Source organism: Lepus europaeus, chromosome X (assembly GCF_033115175.1).
Source record: "Lepus europaeus isolate LE1 chromosome X, mLepTim1.pri, whole genome shotgun sequence".
Lineage (NCBI taxonomy): Eukaryota > Metazoa > Chordata > Mammalia > Lagomorpha > Leporidae > Lepus > Lepus europaeus.
This window is the reverse complement of record NC_084850.1, coordinates 101,485,531-101,487,608: the sequence shown is the minus strand read 5'-3', so window position 1 is coordinate 101,487,608 and position 2,078 is coordinate 101,485,531. Positions and strand designations below refer to the sequence as shown.

Genomic DNA, 2,078 nt, shown 5'->3' with positions numbered 1-2,078 from the left:
GAAAGAGGGAGGGAGGGAGAGAAAGAAAGAGAAAAAGGAAGGAAGGAAGGAAGGAAGGAAGGAAGGGAGAAAGAGAGAAAGAAGGAAGGAAGGAAGGAAGAAGGAAGGAAGGAAGGAAGGAAGGAAGGAAGGAAGGAAGGAAGGAGAAGGAAATGAAGGGAAGGAAAGGAAGGGAAGGAAAGGAAGGAAGAAAGGAAGGAAGGAAGGAAGAGAGAGAGAGAGATTTACCACGCCTAACCTGGGAGTGTCACCTTTGGCACACCCTTAACCCTGAGGAACCAAACAGAACTCTCAGGCCACACCCATTTCAAGCCTCTAAGGCTCCATCAAAAGCAGACAGTCCACTTAATACAGTCATAGTATAACAAGAGAAAACACCACAGCGAGGGAAGGAGAATCCAAAGAATATCTCTACAATGCCAAGCAACAAACACAAAAACTGAGAAAACAAGAACAAGGATGACATTATGGCACCCCCAAAATGAACAAGACACCCCAAGCCAAGATTATGAAGATGATGAGATGGAAGAAATGCAAGATACGGATTTCAAAACATTTATGATAAGAACAATTAGAAGTGTTCAAAAACAAATGCTTGAGCTACGGAATTCCTTACTGGACAGGATACAAAATCTCCTTCAAGAAAATGAAAGCTTAGGGAGGAATCAACATGAAATGCAGAAACTAGCAGAACAGGAAAGTGTGATAGTGAAGAGAAATCAAAATGAAATGAAGAACTCGGTTTCTTTTTTCCGTTCCTGGCTTTCGGTTGTCGCGGTTGGTGGACAGTAACGGAGCCAAGATGCTGCGAAATCTGCTGGCTCTTCGTCAGATTGCCCAGAGAACCATAAGCACTGCTTCACGCAGGCATTTTGAAAATAAAGTTCCAGAGGAACAAAAGCTATTTCAGGAGGATAATGGAATTCCAGTGCATCTAAAAGGTGGGGTAGCTGATGCTCTCCTGTATAGAGCCACCATGATTCTTACAGTTGGTGGAACAGCGTATGCCATATATTAGCTGGCCATGGCTTCATTTGCCAAGAAGCAGGATTGACCTGAGTCATACCAATAATTACTTGGTTCAGTTCCATTCAGCTCTCTATGAATCAGTAGCTTGATAAATAGCTGAGCTCTTCTCTGGGGATCAATATTTATTGACTTGTACTAACTGCCACCAATAAAGCAGTCTTTACCAAAAAAAAAAAAAATGAAATGAAGAACTCAATAGATCAAATGACAAACACATTAGACAGCCTTAAAAACAGAGTCAGTGAAACAGAAGAGAGAATATCAGACTTAGAAGACAAAGCACAGGAAAGTATACAGGCAAACCAAAGAAAAGAAGAGGAAATTAGAAATCTAAAAAATATTGTTGGGAATCTACAGGATACTATTAAAAAACCCAACATTCGGGTTATAGGAGTTCCTGAAGACATGGAGAGAGAGAAAGGATTAGAAGGCCTTTTTAGTGAGATACTTGCAGAGAACTTCCCAGGTTTGGAGAAGGACAGAGACATCCTAGTACAGGAAGCTCATAGAACCCCTAGTAAACATGACCAAAAGAGATCCTCACCACGACATGTTGTAATCAAACTCACCACAGTGAAACATAAAGAAAAGATCCTAAAATGTGCAAGAGAGAAACGTCAGATTACTCTCAGAGGATCTCCAATTAGACTCACAGCAGACTTCTCATCAGAAACCCTACAAGCTAGAAGGGAATGGCAAGACATAGCCCAGGTACTAAGAGAGAAAAACTGCCAGCCCAGATATTATATCCTGCAAAGCTCTCATTTGTGAATAAAGGTGAAATAAAGACCTTTCATAGCAAACAGAAATTGAAAGAATTTGTCACCACTCGTCCAGCCCTGCAAAAGATGCTTAAAGATGTGTTACACACAGAAACACAGAAACACAAAAACACGGTCATCAATATGAAAGAAGGTAAAGGGAGGAAACCTCAAAGCAAAAGATCACAGGAAGCTCAAAGAATATATTAGAAAATATCTTTGGCAAATGGCAGGGCAAAGTTACTACTTATCAATAGTCACATTGAATGTTAATGGCCTAAACTGTCC

General features: G+C 40.7%; 1 protein-coding gene across 1 annotated transcript; it reads left to right on the top strand.

The window, feature by feature from the left end:
- The first annotated feature begins 745 nt into the window (after window positions 1-745).
- Window positions 746-1,124, top strand: LOC133753286 (cytochrome c oxidase subunit 7A2, mitochondrial). The gene has a single exon (XM_062183798.1). The coding sequence runs from the start codon at window positions 803-805 to the stop codon at window positions 1,016-1,018; it is 216 nt and encodes a 71-aa protein (XP_062039782.1). The 5' UTR covers window positions 746-802; the 3' UTR covers window positions 1,019-1,124.
- Window positions 1,125-2,078: the final 954 nt, after the last annotated feature.